The sequence below is a fragment of the Aspergillus pseudotamarii genome, assembly GCF_009193445.1.
Source record: "Aspergillus pseudotamarii strain CBS 117625 unplaced genomic scaffold BDV38scaffold_66, whole genome shotgun sequence".
NCBI lineage: Eukaryota > Fungi > Ascomycota > Eurotiomycetes > Eurotiales > Aspergillaceae > Aspergillus > Aspergillus pseudotamarii.
The window spans coordinates 22,918-45,079 of NW_022475080.1; the positions used below are offsets into that span (position 1 = coordinate 22,918).

Consider the following 22,162-nt stretch of genomic DNA (forward strand, 5'->3'; position numbering starts at 1 on the left):
CGCCGAGAACCGACCAAAGTCGATGTTTTACATCAACCCCACTGAAATGACGATCTGTGTTCATACGAAACGAGACATCACCATACTGTATAGCACTTGCAAACGCCGGGCTATTTTGTCTGACAACATTCCAGAGATATGCTAGTAGACAGACTTGTTTCGAGCGGCATCTTAACAAGACGCGGGGAGTTTTCATGTGGTTGCATTCATGGCAGATGTTACTATGCTAGTGCTGGCATGGCTCAAAGACAAAATATACCAATAGAGTACTCAAGGAATGAATAACCTTAAGCAAGGAAATGGTGGTAGGAGTACTTGGCAGGGACGTATCACTGGATGGATATGAATGCCTAGGTCTCTTCTAGTTCGAGCCACGTCGACCACAATCTACAGGGTGTCGTAGCTAGGGCTACGATATCCAGTCACCGTCGTTATAGATCAGCTGGACTCGTTTTTAGTTAGTATATAGTCAGGGTGAGTAAGAACTGGTTTAGTAATTAGTACTGAATAGCCCTAGCTTCCTCTGTAGATTCTTGTAATATAATATTTACTCCATTTTTGATTTACGAGTTTAGTTATTTGCGGCGTAGTGTACTTCCGCTCTGTTATCGTATAGACAATCATTTATACTATAGATCAAAGTATTACCATTCATTGAGGTAGCGTTATATTTAAGGACTTTACCTTTGTAGATTATAGTATAACTTGCGTAAGTGTTGAGATTCCAGCTGGAAGGATACACCGATCAGTAATATACACTACCCTTCTAAAGACTACTTAGAGTTGTCCGATTAGTGTTTAGAAACAGATGTTGTATGTATAAACCGTAGAAGAATATTTCAGCTGGAGCTGTACTAAAATGCAGATACTAAAAGTTGAGTTGGATATCTCGAATTAGACCCTAACGCCCCTTCCATGCTGTGCCATGCATCCAAAGAATGAGTAGATATATCAAAGTAAGCGGAACGTGCAACTGGGTATCATGTCCCAGGCCAAACTGCATGATGGAGTCGAATTGCAAATCAAAGCGAACAAACCCAGGAAGAGAACGAGGAACTGGTGGGCGCTATAACACCGCTTTTCCCCTCTTAGAGCGAAGCACCTCCTATCAAGACCAGATAAGGAAAAGGAACATAAATGTATCTGAGATGTAGGCTTAGTCGCCTATATGTGGCCGTATAGTTTCAACCGATACAGGCATGTATCGTTTCCACCCCAGTTCGACTTGACCCGGAAAGCCACCTTGTTTACTCGGATCGCTGGAACATCAATGATAGCGTCTAACTCGAATTTCTGGATATGGTTCGAGGCGTGGAGATCGTAAGTCCACTGTCCGACGCGATAGAATGAAGGGCCCAGGAGTTCGTCGTTCGAGTATGCACTCTCGGGTTCACCTTTGTATGCCAGCCTCAGGGTATCAATGATGTGGTCGTGGAGAGAAGATTGCTCAGATAACATCCCTGATTTGCGGGAAGGCATAGGAGAGGAAGAAGACAAGTCAGGATTCGATTCATCGACAATCTGGAATTGAGCCCATAGCTCCATATCCCGGGGTGCAACTTCTGGCCGGATGCTTGCCCCCTCCGGTATGTGTTCTACGACCACCTCCTCTGGTACGATTTCACGCCCCAGGTGCAGTGCAAGCTGAGACATACCAGAGCGAGGCTTGCTACACCAACATTCTCCAACGTCCTGCCAGGGGGTCAAAGCTGCAAGGGGAGACTCCGGCCTTCGCTGCGAGTCTGTCGCCAAAAATCGAGACTGGAGTTTCTGGAGGAAGCCTGCAGACCGTCCAGATGTGGGACTAGTGTTGTACGGATCGACAAGAACACCCATGCCTATAGATAGAAAATTGGTTTTTGGAGTCTCCTGTTGAGCTGGTATTGGTTGAACAATAGTGGAGGGGGCAGGTATATGTTCAACCTCGGATCTAATGACATCCACCTCCTTAGACAGCGAGGACACTTCCTCTCCAAGGCGTACCACTTGATTAGAAAGACCGTGGACAGCTTGCAATGCAGTAGCATTCAAATCGCGAAAGGGGCCTCCGTATATGGGAAGGCGCGAGCCGATACTGGAGGAAATGCTGGAGATTTGGTCGCCAAAAAAGCATGCGGTGAAAATGAATGCTGCTGTTAGTACCGCCAGAATGATTGCTCTGATAGGCAAGCCTTTCTGGAAACCAATTGCTGCATTCCCCACTGAGCGCACATTGCTTTTGACACGTTCTCGTAACGGGGATGTGCTCTCATACGTGCTCTCATCAAATGAAGTCTCCCGGATAGGGTTGCTGGGAATTATTGTCCTGGTGGGGGCTGAAGAAAGTTCTGCTTTTGATGAAACTCTGGACGCTGGAGCGGGAGCACGAGGGGGCCTGGGTTCACGCTCACGTTCAGGTTCAGGTTCAGGCTCTGGCTCAGGCTCCCTTTCCGGCTCAGGCTCTGGTTCGGGCGAGGGCGTGGACTCGGGCGATGGCACCATTTCAGACTCTGACAGCGGTTCAGGCTTAGGCTGAATATCAACTGTCGCAGCCTCGGGAGAACGTGATTTGGATATAGAGAGCTGTGTAGTCGGTTCATCGACTTCCTCAATAGGCTCTTGGGCAAAAGCGAATCCTGAAAACCGACGAGGAGGGGCTGTAATGTTCTTTCCATGTGGCCCATCAAGATACCCATTCGGACGTGTTCGTTGCAGGTCATCTTCATGGATATCACGTTCTACGTTCCACGAGATGACTGATTCATTGTCGATAGAGGTTGCAAAATTAGGTGAGCTCAGCGAGACTGCATTCCGAGCAGGTGATCCATATCGCAGAAGTGGAGACGGATAAAGTTGGTCAGTAGTCAAGACAGGGTATTTGGGGTTCGTAAGCGATTCGGTAGCGGGACTGGATGCTGTAGACAGAGTGTGTGGAATAGGAGGAGTAGGAGTGGGAGTAGATTGCTCTGCATGGTCTTGACCATTAGGATTAGGGGACATCGTGGCTTCACGTAGCGAATCGAGCAGCTGCAGCTGATCTGGAGTTGGTTCACGCCGGCTTCGCCGAACAGGGGATAAGCTTGCAGAAACAGATTGCCTTCGTGAGCGCGTGTTCAAGTAAGGTCTACCAATGTCTCGATCTTGGGCCACCCTGCGGCCTTCATCGATATTGGTGGCCATTTCAACCAGGTTCATCCTTGGCTTCGCTGCAAGCTCACGGGGAAGAATTGGTGTTGTTGATGAACCATAGGCGAAGGATTGCTTGGTCGGTATATCAGGCAAGGCAGGATTCCTCGCATCTGGACTTGACATGCTAGGGATATACGAAGGAGTCCCACGGTCAGAGGTCCGAGTCACAGCTCCGGCACGCCGGGTAGAAGCGCGCTTGGGAGGCATGTTGATGGACTCCTTTTGAAGAAAACGTCTACCTCGCCTTGAGAGATCAACGCAAGGTAAATTTCCTGGGAGCAGTGTTAGGCAAGATGGGATGAAGTGAAGAGGTATTCGCCGCAAAGGCTTCGGTGTACTTGGAACTTGAGAGAAAGCAAAGCATACACTTACAGTAAGCCTTTGGAAGCGGATCAGAATGCTGTCGCATCCACACCTTTGTGGTATAGTAACACTGATCTGATTTAACACTGAACGGCGGTTGTGGAACAACTAGTCAGAGAGTATGATATGATAGTTGGCAGCTCAGTGAATAGTTAGCTAGCAAGTGTTTCACATCGATTAGAATGCGAAGTTTAGAATGTTGACTGAGTCGCCGTCTTGATGGAATTTTCCTAAAGTTGAAGTGAGGCGCACCACAACCGCGGCACAAAGAGCCGCCCACACAACAGCCCCTTTAGCTCCCTCAAGTAAAGTAGATCAAAGAGATCAAAGAAACAGCTTAATTGTGATTTCGAGGTAGTGAGTGATAAGGCTTCGCTTTCATCCACAAGAAAGGAACACGGCGCGCGGATGCGACGCGGGCGGAAATTACTGATGGATAACACCAGCGTACAGTTTGCGGAACATCCAACGGTTTAAAAAAGACCTGAAAAACCACAATCAATTTTTCAATGCTTTGCGACCATAGTCGCACGCGTTCTGGGGTGATAAACGCTAAATTTGCGGTGTTGATGCTGTCGCGAAGTCCGAGTAAGTAATTTGGTATGCAAGTCACTAGAATCCCTGATCCAGTAAAGCGTGACTTGTCCGCCCCACCCAAATTACGGAAGGCAGGAATAAGTTCGATGTCATCGCGAGTACTTCGTAAATACAATCGTATTGACCAGTTGGCAACGGATGAAATCGCAACCTGTCCTTTTTTATAGCAAGGACTGGAACGGCTGGGGAAACACAAAGGTCGCGCGATATTTCCTTTGTTTCAGCATCGTTATGTGCTTTCTAATTCAAATCTCATTCGCCCATATTCAACACGTTAAAGGATGGCCACTTGACAAAACCATTTTACAGTGCTGTCGGTCCTGGACAGCTTTATTTCGCTTCTAGAACACTGCTGACATATAATATACACATTCAAGATGCTCTTGAGACTTCGCAGAAAATATAATGGCAAGTACTCGCATGTACATCCAAATACGTTCGAAAGCCAATGCCTCATGGAATCATTTCTAACACGTCCACGCTCCAACAAGACCGTCCTGGCGACCTTCAATGAGAAATCCATCCTTGAGGCACACTCGGTCGACGGTCGCGGGAAGTGGACCTTGTTCATCAGCACCAACGCCGGCACCACAGTCCCAGTGGTTGCCATCTGCCTTGTCGTAGACCTTCACCACGCTCTCTCCCGCGGCAGCCACAATTCGTTTCGCGTCGAACCTCATGCTGGTGACAGGTCTGTCGTAGGCGAATGCGTCGTAGATGGATCCCATTCGGAGATCCCAGATCTAAAACATGTCAGCAATGGCTTCCTAATTCTCACAGAATCAACGTGCAACATACCCGAATACTACGGTCCATACTTCCTGTCACGAGATGCACATCATCAAACTGTAAGCATGTAACAGGGCCTGTGTGTCCAACAAGGCTACGGTGAACTTGGCCACTGCGCAGATCCCACAGACGCACCATGCCATCGGCAGTACCGCAAGCCAGGGCGGCATCGAAACATTGAAGCGCCCCCACAAAGTCTGCGGATGCGTCTGGCACGCGTCCAGATGGTCGCCATGTGCTGTCTCCATTCAATGTATCCGCTTGAGCGGCAGCCCAAAGAACATCTAACGTCTGCACACAACGCCCTTTAACGAGATCCCATTGACGCAGGGTCTTATCAGCCGAGCCGGATATCAAGTTGTCACCTCGGAAATGGAGTGCCGTCACTTCACCAACATGGGAATCTAATGAGAATACATGGCAATCCTCTAATGTTGTCGAGTGGGATACTTGGGAAGCATCATCGGCAGCGTCTTCCTCGTCCTCATGCTTGTTAATGCGGCTGCTTCGAGGTCTAGAGCGGGCGCGACTCAAATCCCAAAGCTTGACCGAGGCATCCATAGAGCCCGTAGCCACGATGTTGTCCTCAATTTGAAGACATCGGACCGATGCGTTATGCCCCTCCAGAAACCCAGTACACCTTCCGACATTGAGGTCCCAAACTCGTACGGTATCATCCAACGCTGCGGTAATCATTGTGCCGAAAGGATAGTCAAAATCAATAGCAGTCACCATATCGGTATGCGCTTCCATCTCCTTAATCAAGGACCCGGGACTAAAGTGCTCGTGTAAAACAGGCATAGACCGTTTTCCTAAAAGGATTAGCCAATAGTCCAATGGAAACGGTCCGAAGAGGCGTACTCTTTGATTTATGCTTCAGGCTCTTCGGCGATGGGATCTTTTGATAAATCGATTCCGACATGAAAGATGCGTCCATGGCCGGATCCTCTGAGGTCGTCGGTTCATCGTTTACGGATGATTTCGGAGTGCCTACAACAGCAGAAGCCTCCGGTGTTTCCTCTTCAATATCCTCAAGTTTATTTTCGAGCTCAGTCACTGTTTCCAAAGTCAGAATAAAACTGCTATGATCGAGCCTAGTCCACCCACGTTCGTGTTCCAATTCCGCCTCCTCCATCTCTAGCCCAGCCAACCGGTCCAAAACAATCTTGCGCATGTTGTGAAGGTTTGCGATCTTGTTGTCTATGTCGTGTATCTCCGAGCTACACATATTTTTGCGCACACCCATCAGTTCCATGCGGCGACTTAACAAATCACGTTCCTTCTTCAACTCCGCCGGAGCGGACGGAAGGGCCGCCAGGCTTTCGCCATCTTTCAACAATTTCTTCGATTTGGAGGTGCGCCGTCGATGGGCCTTTCTATATTCGATATCGTCTTGGGAGGCCTGAAAGCCTTCAAACAGGGAGTAGGAGCTGCTGTCGTCGGGGATGTTCGCAAGGAGGTCGTCGGGGAGAGAGGAGAGAGCTCGCGATTGAATTTCGGAAGTCGACAGTTTGGAGCGGACAAGATCTGTCGGCGTAGTTTGAGTCAAGGCGAATACTTTGCGCTGCGTATTGGGCCGTCGCAGCTCGCGCTGAATATCCGCCATAGCATTATGATAATGAGCGGGATTTCCGTCGGCCGAAGGGCCCATCAGATGGCCGGCTGTCGACGTTACTTTCCTCCCAAAGGCCTCGATATGTCTGGACTGAGTACCGGGAGGGTCTATCAGCGGATAATTGGGCGACTTGAGAGAACAGGCACAGATAGAGGTCCGTAGGGACTTACCGTCAGGCCGGTCCCTAGAAGACCGTCATGCTCGACAATATCTGACAGACCGGAAGGCGACTCATCGCGACGGTGTTTGTCCATATCACCGACCTGAGCAGTTATCGGATAGTTAAAAGCCCATGCGGAAGGTCTGAAGAGGGGGGAGGCAAAGCAGGGAAGGTCGAGTAAAGTCGGCAGTGCACTTGCTCTAATTTTCGGCTCTCTGGAAAGAGAACTTTCAGCTGGAGCTGCACGCGATGAATTACCGCGTTGCCGGAACCTGAACGATGTACCGTAATATTACCGCGGGCTAATAACCGTAGCACATGAAAGTCGTCGATTAAGACGGTGTGAAGTGTTTGTGAGCTTAGTGGAAGTTTAGAAAATGTGGGTATGCAACTTCTTCAGATTGTTTTTTTTTTTTTTTTGTTTTTCTTTTTTTTTCCCAGTCCAAATCCATTCTTAATGCTTGGCCTTATAAGTTGTAATACCGTAAGTATTCATACTGAATCCCTGCAAACCAAAGTTACCACATGACGGCATCAGCCAGAGGTAACATTAAGAATGACCATCATATCAATCTATTATCCTTGGTAATGTGATGCTTTCGGTTGGTGTTCGGTCGATGCTTTCTGACTACTAGTATCTAATTATGTCTTTTTGTTCTTGTTCCTTTCTTTTCCTTGCGAAAAAGAAAAAAAAATAATGGATCGGTGGCTTAGCGCTTTTCCCTAAATCGACGCTGGCGCTGAGTTCAGGTTTCTGTACTCCGGTTTAGGAAGTCTTATGGAAGGGGACTCCCTGGTATAAAAACACTCGTAACTGGCAACTAGAATATATAGTTCAATGATAGACTTCCCAGTTACTAACTGTCAGCCTATGCTTATCTGAGCAGAAGTCAATATAACTCTTGAGACCCTCAAAGTATTGCTACCAGACATACATCCTCCCCGGCCTAAGGACCAGAAGGAATATCTTTCTGCGCAATCGGGGCCCCGCAGGAAACACTCACTTTGTCCGAAACAAAAAAACGAACGAGAAATTTAAAACCACAACCAACTACTAGTAAAACAAACAAGGGACACAAAAGAAAAAAAAGAACCATGGACACAGCCATTGACCTTTCAGACGCCTCCAAGGCTCTGGATCTAGCCAATATCCGGTTCCAATTGATGTAAGTAACAAAGCATTTAATCCTCACGGCTTACACTTTTTGCCCCGCATTTGCACGGCTACCGTCTAGACCAGACACCAAAACGACCACAGAATTCCGAAATAATCCCTGTGATGAACATCCCTGAAGCTGATCATGTGTAATGCTACAGCCGTCTCGAAGACACCATCACCTTCCACCTGATCGAGCGCGTCCAATTTCCCCTCAACAAGCCCGTGTATGTTCCCGGCGGCGTCAAGATTCCCGACGATGACATCCCTCTGATGGATTATCTGCTCCGCGAGCAGGAACGTATCCAGTCGCGCGTGCGTCGCTACCAGTCCCCGGACGAATATCCGTTCTTTCCGGATGTTCTTGAAGAACCGATTCTAGCGCCGCTGAAGTATCCGAAGATCCTTCATGACAATGATGTGAACGTCAATGATATCATCAAACAGCGCTACGTTGAGGATATTCTCCCCGCTGTCTGTCCGCAATTTGGACGTGAGGATCGCGGTGAGACGCAGGAGAACTATGGGTCGGCTGCGACCGCCGACGTTAGCTGTCTGCAGGCGCTGTCTCGGCGCATTCACTTCGGCAAGTTCGTGGCCGAGTCGAAGTTCCAGAAGGAACCGGAGCGGTTCGTCAAGATGATCAAGGCGAATGATCGGGCTGGGATCGATGACGCTATTACCGACGCAAAGGTCGAGCGGAAGGTGCTGGAGAGACTGGCGCTCAAGGCGAAGACTTACGGAACTGATCCCGCATTCCCGACGGAGACCGGCTCCAAGATCAACGTGGAGGCCGTGGTTGCCATGTATAAGGTGAGAACTACTTCTCCCTTCCCGTTTCAAGCTAGCGACTTGCTAATCCCGTCTAGGAATATGTCATTCCCTTGACTAAGGTGGTAGAGGTTGAATACCTTATGCAACGCCTGAAGGGAACCCAATGGGAGTAAATGAATGATGGACGAACCATTACGAAGATAGAACCAGCCCTTAACGCATGAATATATTTAACCCCCCCAACAAAGGAAACCATAGAGTTATTAATATATTGTCAAAAATCGGATATAGACACGCTATGGACAAAGCGCAGAGGAACTTTTTTCTAACTTCATAAAACCATGCCGTAACCATCAGCCTCATACTGGAGGCTGCAAGAACTCCTTCATCTCGTTGATTGCACCCTCGAGTTTATCCGCATCGAACAACATCAGACTTCCATTAGTCCTGATACCCAGCTCCTGGAACGCGCGCTTCGAATCCGAGTGTCCCTCATCATGCTTATGCGTATACTCGATAGACCCGAAGCACCGCGTGTGCTTCTCAAGAATCTCATCCTCAGGGTGGAAGTAGAACTTCTCAACCTTGTCACCCGACTTCTTCTTTTTCTTCTGTGGCCGCGAGTCCTCCATGTCCAACTTCGATTCGACCTCCTCATAATTCTTGGACACAATCAGGTAGTGCGAGAACTTGTAGGGCTCCTTGTCTTGAATAGCCCACGCAATCTCCTCCATCAGCATGGTGTACATCGGAGGAACCACTTCGGCAGGCATATTGATCAATCGCTCGGTAAGAATCAATCCGATCGGAGGAACAGGTGTTTGGGAAAGAAGTTGGGAAAGAGGGGCGAGGTCGGGATTCGATGACGCTTTACGCTGGAGGTAGGATATTAAGTCTTTGATGACGGGTTTATCCTGTTCTGGGTATTAGCGAGCGATTTTCTCTATATCGGGCGTTTCTTCCGCGAAGCATACCTTGTGTTCCTGGAGATTGAGCACGGTCAAGAAGGCATACGGATCCGACTCATTACCGTCTACCTTCACCGTTGATCCCAGCAACGGTTGCGCGAGGATCATGTCCGACAAAGCGGACATGTCGAAGATCTGGGCATCGGAGTCGAAGAGCTGGCGAAGGAGGATCTTAAGGCCGTGGAAATCGATTGGTTGAGGGTCAAACCATTCGAAATCGACATTCACAATATCCATGTCCTGCGACCATCATCGGTGTTGGCAAAAAAAAAATCATGATGCATACGAAGGTGGTTTACCTCGTCGGACTCATCGCCGTCCACGCGGGGGTCTGTGCCGCCCATTTCGACATCGTTATCTTTAATTTCCTTGCGTTTACCCATTCTGATTGCAGTCTGAAACTATGGTTAATTCGTGGGGTATTGGTTTGTTGAAATCCGTCGTTTTGGGCTTCATCGGCGACCGATAAAAGTTGCTCCGCTCTCGCTAAACCTTTTCCGTACATTTTATCGCGGGAGGTTAAACGAAGTATACATCTTGAGCAACATATAGGTCAATAAGCCCAGATAACATCCAAATAATATGAACGTATAGGTCTAACTACAAAATAGTTTAAAACGCATTTCTCTAGTAGTTTCTCTAATAGGCTCACATTCAGTCGTAAACACATTGTCTCATCACAACCCAAGATGCAACACCGACAAATCTATATACCCAAACCCATTCCCCCAAAATCAAACATCACTTTCCACCTCCTCAACAGTAGGTACCTTATCCAACGCCACCCCATAAAACCCAGCAACGAGCTGAATACACTCCCAAACAACCTTCACATCCTCCATGCTAACCCCCAACCGCCTCGTCCCCCGAATATGCCAATGCGTCTCATTCTTCAAGTTCTGGCTCATAATAGCCGGCAACACCACCATCTGCGTATCCAGATCATCCAGAACGCCCCGATCCGACAAAAACAACCCATACGTAATCTCCTTCGATAACCACCCGAAATCCTGATGCGCGCGGAACAAATCTAGCGTCCCCGTCGTGTTCCGCGCGTACAGCTTCTCCAGCCACGCTACGCCGCGGTCATGGTTGGCCTGGTCGCATTGCCAGTTCTCTCGCGTGAAGGTGTAGTCTTTGTCTTCTTCGCGTTCGTATTTGCTGATTGCTAGGATTGCTTCGATGGGTTTGCACACGCCTACGATGATGATGCTTTTGAAGAGGGCTTCGCGGAGGCGTCGGACTAGTGCTTGTCTAGCTGAGGGGGTGCTGTAGGGGGCTTGGTTGATTAGGTGTAGGTAGAGCTGGTCGCAGCGTTCGGGGTCCGGACTGGCTACTATGGTAGATATGGCAAGGATGTACCATTTCTCTGGGGGGAGGGAGGTTTGCGCGAAGCGGGTTGAGAGGTCGTGGAAGAGTTGGGCGTAGCGGGGGTCTGGTTGCGGGGTTGGTATTGTTGTTGAAGTTGGTGTTGATGACATTTCGCGGGTTTGGTGTTGGCGTGCTGCTGGGTTGGGGCGGTTGCGTGTGTTCTGGTTACTGGAGGTACGTCTTGCTGGTGACGTTGTAGAGATATTGTAGTAGTATTGGAGTTGTTGTGATTTGGGCACCGAGATCGGACGTGGGTTGTTGATGATCAATGGTGGTGGTGCCCACTTACGTATATTGGTATACAGGTACACCTGTCTTTTGCAGGGTGCATATCGACACATGATTTGTAGAGACTAATTGGTTAGAAGATTGACTGTACGAAATAGACGCGGAAACATGACAAAGCATGGATAGAAACATGCCGAATTATTTTCTTAGGATATTCCAGATCCGTCTAATCTCATCCCTACTCCGAACGTGTAGATCAAACACCAAAACAAACTCACACCAACCCGACCCAACTCCCCAAAAGAGAAAAGGAACAAAAGCAAAAGGGCTTCCAGACTAATCCTACCTACCTATGATCTAACCATGTCAAGTCCAAAGCGCAATCCCACAGTAACTGGAGTCCCCCTTCCAGATATTGTTGTAATGCGCCCCACCTATGATCTCAGAGACCTCAACCATGATATCATAACATAGCATACAAGACAGTATAAAGCATCGTCTTGACCTCAATCCCCCAACTCAATTCAATCAACTCTCTAACTCTAACTATCCTCGAGTACTCAATATCACTGTCACTTTCACTTCCTTTTTCAGAGTTTTACAATCGAACCTCAATTGTTCAAAATGTCAGCCGGCCAATCTAGCGTAGGCAACCGCAGTCTCTACGAAGCAGGCGACCAGCGCAACCAGCCCCAGTCCATCCTTAACGAGCAGGACCGCTACAACGAGGGCCAGAAGCATAGCCATAAGAACTTGGATTCGAGTATGACCTTCATCTCTTATTGCCAAGCATTTGATGGTTGTTGGTGGAACGGTGCTGACTAGAATGCAGAGGACAACCGCTCCATCGCCAACAAGCTCGCTGCTCGTGAACAGCAGCCTGATCCTAGCCATCATCACAACGATGATATTGACCCTGAGGCGGAGATCAGCAAGAAGGACTCTACTAAGCCGGTATGTTTCCCCTTCTGAATGATTGTCGAGGGATAGCTGTAGTTAACTTGTTTGTGACCAGGCCAAGCTGCATGGCAATGAGCCATCAAAGGGAGCCAAGATTGACCAGGAGCTCCAGGAAGAAGACGAGCAGCGACTGAGGGAGAAGGGTATCAAGAAATAAACTTGTACTGGGAGTCATGGTGTAACGGCAAAAGGCTATGCTTCTTCGTCCGCAGGTTGGTTTAATATGGCATACTTTGTGATTTTAGCATGTACCGGTTGACGAAATAATGGGAATTGAGTAGCATTAACGTGCATATTTGTGTCCATTCCTAAATCCTCTGCTATTATGCAACATTATGAATTGTAAGTATATACATATTGTAATCGGCCATGTCGTCGTTTCGTGAGCAGTGCGTGTTGTGTACCTTGGACTCTCAGGTAGGCGCTCACGGCCACGCAGTCGTGTCAAAAAGGTTAGCTATGCCAGCATCCGTGATAAGGATCGTCGGGCCGAACACTCCGTCGGTAGCGGCTGCAGGTGGCCCCAGACTGATTCCGAGTGGTATTCACTGGGACCAATTTAGCTTTAGCCAACAAACTTCGGGTCGTCTTCATGTGGTTCCGCAAAGACTGCGTTCCAGTAGCTCTCGACTTTCTCACATACGCCCGTTTTACCTTCCCACGTTCTGAATTCTATGTCGGGATTACAGCTAACCCATTTGATCTCTTCCCAATAGGCTCTCTCGATGTCAATCCCAAATCGGCGCAGGACGTCTTCAGGAGCAGTCCATGCGCGCCCCTCTGCGCCATCGGGTCGAAGGGTGGGCGTAGTTCCCCATTTGTACCCAAAGACATTCTCCGCAGGATTGAACTTGGGGTAGTTGGCATGGATGAAAAATACGCGGGGAGGTTTGTCCACCGAGGGGTCCTGTACTCGCCATTTGCCTTGGCTCGTCAGCGCATGGTCTCCAATAGGGTCCGATTGCGCCATTGCTGAGCCTGAAAGCCCTTCCGGTGTTTGATGGCCGAGTGCCTGAACTCTCTCGCTGACCGCATAGAAAGGTTCACCCACTGCAGTCGCAGCCTGTAGGAATGTTTCTTTGTCTCCCTCGCCCGGTGCGCCCTGAGACAATAGTCGGAAGTAATGCGACGGTCCATAGTAGTTATAATAGGCAGCGAGTAGCAGTGTGAGATAGTGCATCTTTTTGGAGACGAGGAAGATACCGGTCTCCGAGGACTGCCGCTCGGTCATCGGAGGCATGGGCTGCTGGGAAATGTTATAATATGCCGGGGAAACCGACGATGCCCAGAAATCGGGCCACGTCACTAAGCCAGTGGACGTGAAAGGTTCATGGTTGAGCAATATCTCGGGCTTGTCCATCGGAAAGCAATCGGCATCCATCCAAACAATCTCCTCGAACGAAGAAAAGAGGACCGCAAAGACCTTTAGTTGGTAATGCTCAATGACATCCTTACCTACAACATCGGAGAGTATTAAGCACCGCGCACCCATATCCGGGAGGACGTTGTCGCAGATTTTCTTTTCATATTCGCTTGCATCCTTCATGTACACCTCCACAGGCAAAGTTGACCCTGTACGGCGTAGCATCCGCAGGGACGACAGAAAGACGGGAAGATAGGAACCTCCAGCCGTCGTAACTATACCCCGAGTTCCGGGAGAATGGGCAGGACGCAACCTCTTCGCCGTCCTGATATTATTGAGATAATTCGCATGTGCCTCCGTTAGCACGTCGAGCTCATTCTCGCCGAACACAATCAAGTCGGGACGGGGATCAATTGTTGTGGCATTGAAATGGACTGCGCTCACAGAAGCCTCGAGTGTGGGAGACGGGCAATTTGGCGCATGTGCATCTAAGATTGACCTCAATACCTTCCAAAAGGCAATCTGACGTTCGGTAAGAGGAACTTCAAAGGCAGTGCTAGGAATCGTCGAAGCTGGAGGCGGAGTCCAATAGAAATAGAAAGTACAAATGAGAATTAATGCGGCCGTTGCTGAGAGAACCGTCCTCAGCCGGCCTGGCCGAAAGACTGACATTGCTATGTTTGACAGTCGGTTGCAATTGATGGCAGAGAATGCCGTTATAATCTAACTCGGGTGCCTACACAATGTGACCCAATGGTGCGGTGGAAACACGATACGCGCTAAGAATTGACTAGAGAACCCCCAGTCTCTGATCCCAGATAATAGCAGTCTCAGTGAAAGAAGAATGTCAGCATGGCAGGCGACGATGGCCGCAACGAGTCGAAATTTCGACCGTCCCAACACAAATCAGGAGGTTCTTTCTGCACGACTCTTAACGGAAGACGACAATCCGAAGCGGCCGAGGCGGTGTTTGTCGAACAATTAGCACTGGACAAGTGACTGACAGGCCTCAGAGGGTTTCAAAACAGTCGTCGTAGCTGGGAAAGGCGAAGGACAGCAGGCTGAATGTAGACTGTTGCCTGAATCAGTGAAAGTTTTCTCCACGGTTTGAAATTTGATGTATAGACAATGAAATTGAGAAAAAAACAAAGACTGCCCCGGTGTGGAAGGCGGTGGCAGAAACAAGGTACCGAAAAGCCGACCATATTACGGAGTACACTAAACACAGTGTACACTAAACACAGTATGCACTCCATAATCTGATTATACGGAGAGCTCCGAGTCCTTATTCCGAGAGCGCATAACTTAAGTTTTTCGAGGCTCCACTCCTTCGCAGCTTCTTTCCGTAAAAGACCAGGGTTCAATTGTGCTCTACGGTCTTCAAAATGGCATCCTTGGGAAGTTTGAGGCACTTTTTAATTCACGAACGCTCATAGGCCGAGGGACAAGCTATGCCAATTTTAGAATGGATATCATAACATAATATGTGGATATCTCCTACGGACCTAGGCTTTCCCTTGTCAATAGTGGATTATCAGATAAAGCCAAGAAGATCTGGAAGAGTCAAAGATTGAAGAAGAAAATTAGTAAAAAAAAAAAAAAAGGGACAGAACTGTGTGTGAAGACTCGCCGATCCTCAGGAAAATACTTTCAGCCATGAATTCAAAAGTACTAAAAAACCAAAACTCTGCAGGATGAACGGCTCTTAATTCCCTTGGGATCCAACAAAGTTCACTCATTTGGAGGCTAGAGAGTGGGTCTTTTGCTGGTATTGCCGGCAGATCTTGTGCAACGGGAACTGCTCTAAAGAATTGCTTCAACTTGTGAAAAAAGACAAGAAACCCTGCACGTGACGGCACATGATTGCGTTCGTTATCTCGCATAGTGAGCCGTCCTTGGGATTACTATTAAGACCAACGCTGATTCTTTTGCTTTTTCTCCACCTATACTCTGTACTATCATCATCTTCTGGCTCGGCCGGTCGTATTCCGAAATAGGGACACAGGTCAAACTATCCCGTCTTTATTAAAGTGCGAGTGGCAAACACTGGGACTCGGTTCGCGTCGTCATAGAATTGGGGCTTTTTTTATTTGATACCTTCTCGTGACGAAAATTCCCGAGTTGAACCAATCAATATCACTTGTCTCTTCCTGGTTAGTTGCAAAATCTTCGTTTCGGCTCTACCGATCAACTAGGTGATATTAAAGGGCGGGCAAAGCCGCAGCAGCGATCGTCACTTATCGTCCGCCTCTACTAGTTCCGCGTGTTAGCACTTTCGGAGCAAACCCAGAAACAACCCCCAAGACACCGGTCGCTGGTATTTTGAGGCTAAACTTCTCATTACGATAATTCATTGGGTTTCCTTCTTCCTTCACCTCTTCCTCTCGCTTACTCAACTCATACCGTCTTGACTCTCTGACCTTAGCGGTTGTTCGTCGATCGCTCTATTATCTATGGCACCCCGCAACGCGGGTCTTCTCCGCCATTCCGCCTCTCCTGTTTCTGGCCAGTTAAGCCATCTAAGACTATTGGTTCGATAGCGATAGCTGGTCGACCGGGTCCTAATATGGAACCGGCTTCTAAAGCGCAAAACCGTAAAGCTACCTCGGCCACGGATCAAGCCCCCCGAAAGAGACGCAAACGGACTGTCGTTACTGGTGCAGCGGAGGATTGCTTCACCTGCGCCCGACAAGGATTTTCCTGTGATCGGCGACGCCCATATTGCTCTCAATGTCTTGATCATGGTCGGGAATGCTCGGGTTATAAGACCAAATTGACTTGGGGTGTTGGTGTTGCCAGCCGGGGTAAGCTTAGGGGATTATCGCTTCCGGTGAGCGGGTCACAACCAGCTACGACACCGTCAACAGCACCATGTCCAACAGGCCCACAAGAATTACCGTCGATATCACCGTCGCCTTACAAGTCTACACCCTCTCACACGACTTCATCAACGACTTCATCTGTTTCCCAGGATCAACAGCGGCCTCCATTAGTATCCAAAGCCCATAGGAACCTAATATGGACAACTAACACCTCTAACACCCAGTTATGGCCCACTGGAACTCCACTCTCAGTGCACCATCGCCCGTGGAGCAAAACGGGTACCCACGAAACAGATGTCTCAAGAGGCATACCGAACCTCGATGTACGGTCACAGTTTCAGGAGAGTCCAGACCTCCTCGCGGGTTGTCATAATGCGATCAGCACAATAGATGTGTCCTCTAGCCAGACGCAAGTGCGATCGGCGATGCCACAATGGCCATACCAAGGGAATGCCCCGGGGCCTGAAACAACAGAAGTAGTTGAGGAACAGGAGGAGCGAGAAAGTACAGGCAGTCCTCCTCTACGCGCCGAAACTTGCCATTCACCATCACTGTCACAGCTGCTTCTAGCGCGCTCTGTTGGCCGGACCCCACGACTCCGATATCTAATCAGTTATTACGCCGAAGTCATCGCGCCCATGATCGTTGCTTTCGATGGCCCAGCAAACCCATTCCGCACATATGTTCTACGCCTAGCGCAGAAGAGCTTATCGCTTCAGGAAGCTATCGCTACGTTATCTACATGTAACATACGGCAGAGGCATGAGCGGAGGATGAGGCCGACAGAGCGGTCCCTTCCAGCACGCCTATCATCGTTAGCCCACCGCGCCTTAACTGACCAGGCGTTCCGAGATGAATGCGGGGTGTCAAGCCCTGGGGGATTTGCTCGAGAGGAGCAATACCATCGAGGCATGGCTGTCAGAGCTTTGAATATGGAGTTGGCCGATCCGCATGAAAGACTGTCGGATTCCGTTCTTGCAACACTGCTGGTTCTTTGCCTGTTCCACATGTGTGATACTGGAGTCGCTCAATTCAAAACTCAGTTCGCTGGGGTGACAAAGTTGTTGGCTATCCGAATGCGCAGTTCTCCCCGAATGTCGGAGGAGTTGAAATGGTTCATTCGTGTGTTCACCTGGTTTGATACGATGACGGCTACCACCAATGATCGCGAAACACAGCTTCGCGGTGCTTGCTTAGATATTGCGGCGGTTTCAGACGGCGAGTGGGGGCTCGAAAATCTTGCAGGTTGTGACCCCAGCCTGTTCAAATTCATTGCGCAGCTTGGTCGTTTGAATCTTTTGAGTCAAGATCAGAATATCAAGGCACCGGGACTGGTGGATGTATTTGTTCCGTCTTCTGCGCCTCCACCATCGATGACATACCACTATTCGCCTTCGTCGATTTCAGACATACCTATAGTTAGCAACAATTACTCGCTTCCATTGCCCTGTCTACCGCAATCGAGTGACCCTACAAGGCGACCATTATCACCGACGTTTTGGGCTGAGTGGCATTCGTTACGGCAAAAGCTTGAATCATGGCGTCTCCCACGGCAGGACAGTCAACCCTTCGGTGCTGCCCCCGCGTCTACAACAAATGCTTACATCTCGCCACCTTCATCTCCATCATCCCACGCCGTTGTTGCCCCCCAGAACCTCGAGGATGTCTTTCATATCTCTGAATCATTCCGTCATTCTGCGATTCTCTATACCGAGCGACTTGCGTATCCGGATTTGCCATCCAGTCACCCCCGTATTCAATCACTTGTGTACCGTGCGATGCATCATATCTCACTAGTTAAGTCGGACGTATACCTATTATGGCCGCTTTTTATCACCGGCGCCGAGTGTGTGCTTGAAAAACATCGTTCATTCATCCGAGAGCGCTGCGAGGACCTTTCCAAAGATTCTGGATTTCTAAATAACCTCTCATGTCTAGAGCTGCTAGAAAACATATGGGCAGGAGTCCCTATCATGACCGATGTTGGCGATAATACCGATCGTGCATCACGTGGCACATATCCTGACGCATCTGAAGACGCAATGTCAGCCTTGGATGATAATTTGCCTCATAGTGAAATGCCAGCGTTTCCGATCCAAGCACCGCTTGCGAGACCGCATGGATTCCGATGGCACCAGGTGATACAGGCTAAACGTGCCGAAGGGGAATATATGGTGGTGTGACAAAATCACGAATCTACCCATGGGTACATAAAACTACTCCTACGCCAGTGGGCCTATTCGGCAATCTGGCTGATATGCCTGATGATATACAACTGGATATATTATGGAAATAGGTAGAGCATTATGGAGTTCTACATGCATGTACATAGCATGGCTATAGCAGCAATTGTGTTTACCTTCGACAAAAAAAAATCTTCTTTCGTATAGTGAAGTCATGTCATAACCACATAGCAACCTAACTAGTCTCATTAACAACCACAGCAACCCGATGAAATACCAATTCACCAATAACGACCCGCAATTCCATGACCAGCTATAACCTAACACCAGATCCACCTGTAACGAGTCCGGCGTCGCCAGCGTGTCAGATGCTGATTTGCCGATCTGAACTCCACAAGTCGGAGATTTATGTATATGCACCCTGGTAACCGCAGAAAATAAAAATGATGGTGGAGGCATTTGGGCCGGGAAATCCATCATTGGGCGCATGTATGTACAAACCATAGTCATACATTCTGTGGAAGGATCAGGAGGGGTCGTGGTAAGCTGATAGGGTTGGTCGGCGATACCTTAGCTACCCGGCCACGTTAGTTAGCGTGGAGAACGATCTAGTATATGCACGTTCAGTCAGAACAGGGAGTCCAATGTACCACTCCACCACACTGGTCTGCCTATAAGAGTTATTACTACTGTGAGGGGTACACCGTACCCACCGAGCCACAGATGTAGCTATGACGACGTACAGTAACTTTACTTTTTTGGTAGCCCATCGCTCGCTCTGTTGGGTAGTCGAATACGAACTAATTGAGGTCGCGGAAGCCGGAAGCGCTGCATGCAGGTTTGAAAAAAGTGATCGTTTAGTCGGAGGTCTTGGTCCTACCCTGGTCCAGGTACTTTGATCGTCTCTGAATCGGCGAACAGGAGTTGAGAGGGGTGTGTTTGTTCTACGGTAAGTCTCACGCTATCTGCAAGGTTCGTATGTATGTTTTTTTGTACGGTGTGGATGGGCGCTTGATAGGCTTGTATTGACGCCTATGCAGTGACCACTGGACCCATTGATGTCTAGCTTGCTGACTAGGGCTCAGGGTAAGGGCTGAAGTCACGCGCACAATAATGCTCGTTTCGACTACGTGATGGATTCTTCAAGCTTATTGGAATGGGGTGAATAGGTCAGAGGATGAGACAAGACTTACGTATACCCATGAAAGCAAGTCCGAGTGGACTTATTAGGCGAGCGATCCAGTGTTGTGGCTTTGTTTTGAGTGGAATTCTTCATCAGGGCTGAGTATGCAGGATTCAGGTCTCCTTCGTACCGATGTGGGAATAAATTATGGTAATCTAGGCTGGAATATGAATGCCTACGGGACTAGAATGTGGTACGTATTGTACGTACTAAAATAGGTAACTATGTATGTACCAGTACATACCGTACATACATGGGATGAGTTTAGTCCTTGCCCCTTGTTTGCAACACTTTGCAAATTTCCCTCATATACCTTAATAAAAAGCTATTGAATATATCGGCCGGATGGTGTAGTTGGTTATCACGTATCGTTAACACCGATAAGGTCCTGGGATCGAGCCCCAGTCTGGTCATATATTTTTACAAATGGCTAATTCTAGCCTTTGAGCTCTGACCAACGTTACACGGTTGAAATCGACTAAAGGTGTGTTACACTACCATTTCTCTTCTCTCTTTTTTTTTTTTTTTTTTTTTTTTTTTTTTGCTGCTCCAGTCATGTCTTCAGGGATTTGTACAGCAGGTCTTCTCCAGCCTGAACTTATTCCTTACACTCACACATGCAAAATTTTCCCGTGTCTAAAACGACTAGAAACACTTCACCGCCATACAAGATTCTAGATCGGTTTCTAGAGCAAGGGCAGAGTGAAAATTCTGCTGGTGGGTCTTGGCTGTGGAGAAGCCGCTTTGACTTTGATGCAGGCAAAAGTACCGGTCTCCCGTGTGAACCTCATATTGATTTCCCCTTTTGGAGGGGGTTGGTAGATTACTACAAGATGTGTTCTCCCTTGATTCAGATTCATATCCTAGTGTACTCCGTGCTGTGTACTCCGGCGCAATCTGGCTCGGGAGGATGACCGTGTCGGCAGTCATTTAATATATTGTTCTAAATTAATCCTGCATGTGGCTGAGGGGGGCTTCAATCACATCACCCATCACACCTCGGCCAGCCTATGCAATTGAACCGTTGACGCCGACCATCACAGCGGCTATGACGAGACTAGTTCGCAATCAATATTAGCATTGCCGACGTCGCCATTTGGTCTTTATCTATCCAAGCCATGTTTTAATTTACCAGTTTTTCCACCGTGTAACGACACTAGTGATTCGTCTCCTTGAACTTTGAGTGCCATAGCGCTTGGTACGACGGTGAAAAGTCTATCGCACAAAAAAGCAATTACAATAAGCCAGCAAATTAATTTAGGAGAACGTCGCTTTGGTCCTTCATTCACTTCGAATAATAGATACGTCGAATATGACGGGCTGACGGGCTGGCTAGGGTTCCTTCGCTATCCTGTTTTTTGTTGAGACTAAACATGTACAAGTCATGTAGGGTTTGTACCATGTTATACATATAGAGTACTTTGCATGCGATATAGTATGAACCAGATTCTTGGACAGGTTTCATTTGCATTTCAGGTATTTTCTCTATATACTTTCATTTTTGGTTTTAATTCCCCACCCTTCCACGGACTCTTTCCGTCCTTAGATGTTCAAATTGCGGTCTGTCTGCTGAAGCCCGATCGCGTTGTGCACTTGCTGCCCAGCAGCGGTAAAGCCCAGCAACTGAATGTTGCCCAACAACCATTGTTTTTTGGTAGATGGAGATGGTGGTTATAATTTATAGTGTGGGTGTTTATGACAGAAAAGGTCCCACTGAACTAAACCCCCTCTAGACGAGCTTGTTTATCTGGAACCAGAGATCAGGGAAGGGAACCATGGGATACGGCGGGAAATATCCATGGAACAGGTTACCTTAAAGCTCACCATGTAATAGCTATACACAAGCATGTACTGAACGCGATTGTTTCTCTAGTCTCCGACTTCATTAAATCATACTATGAAGTCCCAGAGCACTCTCTGGGATATTTCATCCGCAGCTGTGATCCTCGGACCGGTGCTATCAAATTGCCACAGCCCTAGGCCGTCGTGCGATGACGACTCAGATTCCAAACATGGCGAGCTGTATTCGTGGAGGAAGAGTCTTTGTTCAGCTGACAAGCTTCTGAATCATAATCTTACCACTCTGAACAGATACCTATAATACTCTGAGCCACAGTTGTGGCCACTTAGGCACTGACTCACACCCGCGCCCGTATACGCGCCCTCATAGCCAGCTTCTAGGCTCCCACTACTAGCCGTATGGATAGGATATCAAGATGGTGTGATGGGAGACTGAACCTACAGCAACCCGTGAATGCCTTAGGTACGAATAGCCATGGTGTATGACTCCAACCTGGTAGAGCTTGTCATCGACCAATGGTGCTGAATGTCTGATGGAAGAGTGATGCAGTGGATTACTCAAGAAGGGGGCTCACGAAGACGGATGACTGGATATATATGGTCCATATCACAATTTTGACTCCTAGCTTATCAGTCAGTACCAATAGCGACCCTGGATTCGG

General features: G+C 48.4%; 8 protein-coding genes and 1 non-coding gene across 9 annotated transcripts; 4 read left to right on the forward strand and 5 right to left on the reverse strand.

The window, feature by feature from the left end:
- Nucleotides 1-1,159: 1,159 nt before the first annotated feature.
- BDV38DRAFT_184103 (uncharacterized protein) lies at nucleotides 1,160-3,820 on the reverse strand. The gene has a single exon (XM_032052135.1). The coding sequence runs from the start codon at nucleotides 3,373-3,375 to the stop codon at nucleotides 1,165-1,167; it is 2,211 nt and encodes a 736-aa protein (XP_031909497.1). The 5' UTR covers nucleotides 3,376-3,820; the 3' UTR covers nucleotides 1,160-1,164.
- Nucleotides 3,821-4,534: 714 nt separating this feature from the next.
- Nucleotides 4,535-7,080, reverse strand: mdv1 (WD repeat-containing protein). The gene is made up of 5 exons (XM_032052134.1): nucleotides 6,703-7,080; nucleotides 6,025-6,622; nucleotides 5,779-5,973; nucleotides 4,927-5,729; nucleotides 4,535-4,871 (listed from the first exon to the last, which is right to left on the reverse strand). Exons 1-5 carry the CDS (start codon nucleotides 6,784-6,786, stop codon nucleotides 4,596-4,598), a joined length of 1,956 nt encoding a protein of 651 aa, XP_031909498.1. The 5' UTR covers nucleotides 6,787-7,080; the 3' UTR covers nucleotides 4,535-4,595.
- Nucleotides 7,081-7,294: 214 nt separating this feature from the next.
- BDV38DRAFT_184125 (chorismate mutase ARO7) lies at nucleotides 7,295-8,888 on the forward strand. The gene is made up of 3 exons (XM_032052138.1): nucleotides 7,295-7,858; nucleotides 8,010-8,661; nucleotides 8,718-8,888. The coding sequence occupies exons 1-3, from the start codon at nucleotides 7,788-7,790 to the stop codon at nucleotides 8,793-8,795; spliced, it is 801 nt and encodes a 266-aa protein (XP_031909499.1). The 5' UTR covers nucleotides 7,295-7,787; the 3' UTR covers nucleotides 8,796-8,888.
- On the reverse strand, nucleotides 8,859-10,148 carry BDV38DRAFT_184121 (protein-transporting protein BCP1). The gene is made up of 3 exons (XM_032052137.1): nucleotides 9,890-10,148; nucleotides 9,597-9,830; nucleotides 8,859-9,536 (listed from the first exon to the last, which is right to left on the reverse strand). Exons 1-3 carry the CDS (start codon nucleotides 9,971-9,973, stop codon nucleotides 8,982-8,984), a joined length of 873 nt encoding a protein of 290 aa, XP_031909500.1. The 5' UTR covers nucleotides 9,974-10,148; the 3' UTR covers nucleotides 8,859-8,981.
- Nucleotides 10,149-10,324: 176 nt separating this feature from the next.
- Nucleotides 10,325-11,071, reverse strand: BDV38DRAFT_274282 (uncharacterized protein; the record flags this gene model as incomplete). Its single annotated transcript, XM_032057816.1, has 1 exon — nucleotides 10,325-11,071. One exon carries the CDS (start codon nucleotides 11,069-11,071, stop codon nucleotides 10,325-10,327), a length of 747 nt encoding a protein of 248 aa, XP_031909501.1.
- A 742-nt stretch (nucleotides 11,072-11,813) lies between these two features.
- Nucleotides 11,814-12,306, forward strand: BDV38DRAFT_286770 (uncharacterized protein; the record flags this gene model as incomplete). Its single annotated transcript, XM_032060746.1, has 3 exons — nucleotides 11,814-11,952; nucleotides 12,022-12,143; nucleotides 12,205-12,306. 3 exons carry the CDS (start codon nucleotides 11,814-11,816, stop codon nucleotides 12,304-12,306), a joined length of 363 nt encoding a protein of 120 aa, XP_031909502.1.
- Nucleotides 12,307-12,400: 94 nt separating this feature from the next.
- On the reverse strand, nucleotides 12,401-14,357 carry BDV38DRAFT_184118 (alpha-mannosyltransferase). Its single transcript, XM_032052136.1, has one exon. It carries the CDS (start codon nucleotides 14,182-14,184, stop codon nucleotides 12,715-12,717), a length of 1,470 nt encoding a protein of 489 aa, XP_031909503.1. The 5' UTR covers nucleotides 14,185-14,357; the 3' UTR covers nucleotides 12,401-12,714.
- A 1,721-nt stretch (nucleotides 14,358-16,078) lies between these two features.
- On the forward strand, nucleotides 16,079-18,517 carry BDV38DRAFT_274284 (Zn(II)2Cys6 transcription factor; the record flags this gene model as incomplete). Its single annotated transcript, XM_032057817.1, has 2 exons — nucleotides 16,079-16,316; nucleotides 16,587-18,517. 2 exons carry the CDS (start codon nucleotides 16,079-16,081, stop codon nucleotides 18,515-18,517), a joined length of 2,169 nt encoding a protein of 722 aa, XP_031909504.1.
- A 1,522-nt stretch (nucleotides 18,518-20,039) lies between these two features.
- Nucleotides 20,040-20,113, forward strand: BDV38DRAFT_t194. Its single transcript has one exon. It is a non-coding gene; the product is annotated as a tRNA-Val (tRNA).
- Nucleotides 20,114-22,162: the final 2,049 nt, after the last annotated feature.

What these genes read in the sequence shown, in the direction of transcription:
- BDV38DRAFT_184125 (XM_032052138.1), top strand. Translation starts at nt 7,788, where the DNA reads ATGGACACAGCCATTGACCTTTCAGACGCCTCCAAGGCTCTGGATCTA. An exon ending in AATATCCGGTTCCAATTGAT is followed by an intron (nt 7,859 to 8,009) that starts GTAAGTAACAAA and finishes GTAATGCTACAG; the next exon opens with CCGTCTCGAAGACACCATCA. An exon ending in CCGTGGTTGCCATGTATAAG is followed by an intron (nt 8,662 to 8,717) that starts GTGAGAACTACT and finishes AATCCCGTCTAG; the next exon opens with GAATATGTCATTCCCTTGAC.
- mdv1 (XM_032052134.1), bottom strand. Translation starts at nt 6,786, where the DNA reads ATGGACAAACACCGTCGCGATGAGTCGCCTTCCGGTCTGTCAGATATT. An exon ending in GGCGGAATTGGAACACGAAC is followed by an intron (nt 5,974 to 6,024) that starts GTGGGTGGACTA and finishes CTTTGGAAACAG; the next exon opens with TGACTGAGCTCGAAAATAAA. An exon ending in GTATGGACCGTAGTATTCGG is followed by an intron (nt 4,872 to 4,926) that starts GTATGTTGCACG and finishes GACATGTTTTAG; the next exon opens with ATCTGGGATCTCCGAATGGG.
- BDV38DRAFT_184118 (XM_032052136.1), bottom strand. Translation starts at nt 14,184, where the DNA reads ATGTCAGTCTTTCGGCCAGGCCGGCTGAGGACGGTTCTCTCAGCAACG.
- BDV38DRAFT_184103 (XM_032052135.1), bottom strand. Translation starts at nt 3,375, where the DNA reads ATGCCTCCCAAGCGCGCTTCTACCCGGCGTGCCGGAGCTGTGACTCGG.
- BDV38DRAFT_184121 (XM_032052137.1), bottom strand. Translation starts at nt 9,973, where the DNA reads ATGGGTAAACGCAAGGAAATTAAAGATAACGATGTCGAAATGGGCGGC. An exon ending in ACGGCGATGAGTCCGACGAG is followed by an intron (nt 9,831 to 9,889) that starts GTAAACCACCTT and finishes TGATGGTCGCAG; the next exon opens with GACATGGATATTGTGAATGT. An exon ending in TCAATCTCCAGGAACACAAG is followed by an intron (nt 9,537 to 9,596) that starts GTATGCTTCGCG and finishes TACCCAGAACAG; the next exon opens with GATAAACCCGTCATCAAAGA.